Source organism: Trachurus japonicus, chromosome 19 (genome assembly GCF_045865225.1).
Source record: "Trachurus japonicus isolate A0001 chromosome 19, Traja_1.0".
In the NCBI taxonomy this organism is placed as follows: Eukaryota; Metazoa; Chordata; class Actinopteri; order Carangiformes; family Carangidae; genus Trachurus; species Trachurus japonicus.
This window is the reverse complement of record NC_140925.1, coordinates 24,690,727-24,694,403: the sequence shown is the minus strand read 5'-3', so window position 1 is coordinate 24,694,403 and position 3,677 is coordinate 24,690,727. Positions and strand designations below refer to the sequence as shown.

General features: G+C 45.3%; 1 protein-coding gene across 1 annotated transcript; it reads right to left on the bottom strand.

The window, feature by feature from the left end:
- Window positions 1-728: 728 nt before the first annotated feature.
- Window positions 729-3,351, bottom strand: LOC146968160 (uncharacterized). Its single transcript, XM_085761167.1, has 2 exons — window positions 3,214-3,351; window positions 729-1,647 (listed from the first exon to the last, which is right to left on the bottom strand). The coding sequence occupies exon 2, from the start codon at window positions 1,570-1,572 to the stop codon at window positions 847-849; it is 726 nt and encodes a 241-aa protein (XP_085617293.1). The 5' UTR covers window positions 1,573-1,647; window positions 3,214-3,351; the 3' UTR covers window positions 729-846.
- Window positions 3,352-3,677: the final 326 nt, after the last annotated feature.

Genomic DNA, 3,677 nt, shown 5'->3' with positions numbered 1-3,677 from the left:
GATACATGAAGAATATTACCTTACCAATCGCTTAAAGGGATAGTTCACCCAAAATTGAAATTTCACTCATGTGGACTAAGGGCTGGGAGAAGTTTCAGAGTCATCCGTGGCTTCTCTGAGTTACAGGGGGTCTCGGCGTAGCAGTGCATGTCCATATGACAGTTGCAAATGGATACCAACTGTCTTCGTAACAAAAAGACACACCAAAAAACATCCAAATACCTCCATGCTGCTCTTATGTAATGTCCGTCTTGTATCGAAGCCCCGGAAAAAATTAAATCAGTCTATATTTCAAGCTTGTTTTGTAGCGGAAGTTTCTCGAAGCTCCTCTTCCCAGTTCGTCAAATTTGGACGAACTGGGAAGAGGACGGACCCTGGTTCGTCCAAATTTGACGAACCGGGAAGAGGAGCTTCGAGAAGCTTCCGCTACAAAACAAGCTTGAAATATAGACTGATTTAATTTTTTTCGGGACAATTTCGCAGTACAAGACGGACATTACATACGAGCAGCATGGAGGTATTTGGATGTTTTTTGGTGTGTCTTTTTGTTACGAAGACAGTTGGTATCCATTTGCAACCGTTATATGGACATGCACTGCTACGCCGAGACCCCCTGTAACTCAGAGAAACCACAGAGGACTCTGAAACTTCTCTCAGAACCTTATTCCACATGAGGGTGAGTAGATAATGAGTGAAATTTCAATTTTGGGTGAACTATCCCTTTAATTACTGTCGCTTTCTCTTAATTGGACTGGAGCATCCCCATCAGATCCACAACTAATGAACAGCAACGATGTCTGAACGCTGTAATGATCCTGGCAATGAGCACAGTGAAGACAGTTTCAGTCAGAGTTTGGTCATGGGTATGTGAAGGCTGTTCCACGGGCCCATCCATAATTCCTCCTCATCTGACTGCGTCCTGTCACTCGGGCACTCCAGCGGCTCCCTCATAACAAGTCCATCGTTGTCGTCTTCATTACTGTCATCCACTTTGGACTCCCTCTCGCCTTCTTTCAGCTCCTCCCTCTCCTCTGAGCCCTGAGGCTGAGGCTGCTGCTGCTGCTGCTCCGCGCCGCCCTGCGCCGCTTTCAGCAGGTTGGACTTGGAGGCCTCGCTCTCGGGGCCTGTGTTGCTGGTACTGGTTGACCCTAAAGAAACGCTGGATTGTCGAGTGTTAAACACATTTAGCGTTTTATTGTTGTCGGTGTTGGAGAAAGAGGAAGCGGCGGTGGCGGGCGTGGCCGTCCCCGAGCCTTGGAAGGTGCGCTGGATGTTGCAGCCGCCGTCTGCTGCTGCTGCTGCTGTTCTGGGGTTGTTCAGGGGAACTCTTTCCTCCAACGTGGCGGCCATTTTGTCTAGTTTTTTAAAGTGCTTTGCCAGCCGTGAGCTGAAGAGAGGGGAGGTGTGTTTGAGGTTGTTGTTGGTGGTGGTGTGTGTGTGCATGGGACCGGTGGCGTTTCCTGAGCGGCGCGTGCGGATGATGGAGCCGTTCTGGGCCATGTAGACGCTGCCGTTGACGTTGGCGTGGCTGTTGAGGGTGGCGGGTAAGCGGGTGCGTTGCGTCTCCGGCATGCTGTCCTCGCCGGTGGAGCTGGTCTCGTACTCTCGGTCAACCACCAACTTTACTCTGCGTTTTCTACTGCCGTGCTGGAGAAAAACACACAAATAATTTGACAGTTTAAATTGTTTTCTTAAAATATTTCCAAAGAGTTTCATCTGACGTGTGAAAGGAAAAATACACTGGCGACAAGAAAATGTTAATTTCCTAGTAGGTCCTTTCTCATTCTTTGGTTCTCTGCGACAGTTTGACATTTCTTTGACATAAATTTGGATTTAAAACAGCAATTTGTCAGATTGCTAGCTGTTTGTTGTGTTATAATAGGTTCTCTGAGCAGGGCCAATTCTTCTGTGCAGCCTGGACGCTACAGTGACTCAGCATTTAAAGTGACCAGGTAGGCTAATCTGACCAGGAGCTAACTGATTAGTTTGCTACTGTGGAACATTTACCATGAGCGCCAGTTTATTTTAGCTTAGTATTATTTGCATTATGCACACATAACGGTAACACTTTACTTGAATAGCTGTCATAAACATCAATCAATACTTATGACAGCTGTCGTTAAGTGTCATTCTGTAAGTTATGTCACTTTTGATGCAAAGTTGACATTGTTTGAGATGTCCTTGTTATGAGAACTTGACATAATTTTTAAAGTCTGGCAATTAGGTCTGCTATGACAGTTTAAATTGTCTTTATGTCAAGTTGTCAGAACAAAAACATTTCAAACAATGTCAACTTTGCATTAAAAGTGACATAACTTACCGAATGACACTTAATGCCAGCTGTCATAAGTATTCATTGATGTTTATGACAGCTGTTATGTCATGGTTATGACAGTGTTATGTCAATCTTATGAATACCTATTCAAGTAAAGTGTTACCCATTATTCACACATATAACACAGTCACACACTGCAATACACAGCAAAGCCAGTGTTTACTCCAGATTTTAGTCGTAACTCTTTATTAATATAAAATACTATGTAATTCTGCTCAGTTAGGTCAGAGCAAACACTGTTGTGCACACATACAAACATTTTGGAAGAAGAAAGGGCTGCTGTGAAAATAACTGACCTGCTATCGCACAACACAACCCTCTGATTTTCTATTTAACCCTGATAATGAGGAGGAAAGAATACATCATTACAGAGAGAACATATTTTCCCCCTGCATATACCAGAGGCTGGAGGACCTGATCTGACACAGGGAGAGTGATAGACACAGAAAAAAGAAATGATAACTGAAAAAAGCCGAACCTTGTGTGCAACAAAGAGAGGTCAGTGAATAACAATCTGTGAGCTGCAGCAGCCCAGAAATAAGCAGCTGGAGGTGGAGTTTTCACAAAAGGAAAATGAGAGCAGTCAGCTCAGGAGAAAAAGTACCGGAATAAAACAGTCGACTTCAGGAGTATCAGAGGAGACGAGACAGACGGAGAGGAGCGAGAGAAGATAGGTTGATTGGAAAAAGGGGATTAAAGACAGAGGCTAAAAACACAGAAAGAGTTGCAGTGCGAGGGCAGCGGAGGACATGCAGGCAATTTAAACCCCTGTGAACGTAAATCACACCAAACAAGAAGAAGAGAGAGAGATTACAGTAATAAATTCCACTCAGGTAATGACTGCACTCCCAATCCAGGCATTTTCACCAAGATCTTACTTAGTGGCAAAGAATTTAATCATGGTGTGAAGGGTGGAGGCGCAAGGTCTTCATCTGCATTTCAATCAGACAATTTATTTTCCAAATCCCCCACTTCCTCCTTCTGGTTTCCTTCCCCCACATGGTCGCTGCTCCTCTCTTCTTCTTCCTCCTCCTCCTCCTCCTCCTCCTCCTCCTCCTCCTCCTCCTCCTCCTCCTCCTCAGCGTCCTCAATGATTGTTGGCAAGTCATCTGAGGTGTCGATCAAGCCTGAGCTGATCTCCGATTGGTTGTGGCGGGAGTTTCGCCGACTTGATGACGACTTATGTGATACAGCACTGTCCTCCTCCTCCTCCTCCTCCTCCTCCTCCTCCTCCTCTTCCTCCTCCTCCTCCTCTCCTGATTCATCATGTTCCTCACTCTCCTTGTCACTCTTTTCTTCTATAGTTCTATGTGAAGCCATTCTGGGCCTAGATTTAGAAACC

Bases quoted from the DNA above. Each gene is read 5' to 3' on its own strand.
- LOC146968160 (XM_085761167.1), bottom strand. From the start codon at position 1,572: ATGCCGGAGACGCAACGCACCCGCTTACCCGCCACCCTCAACAGCCAC.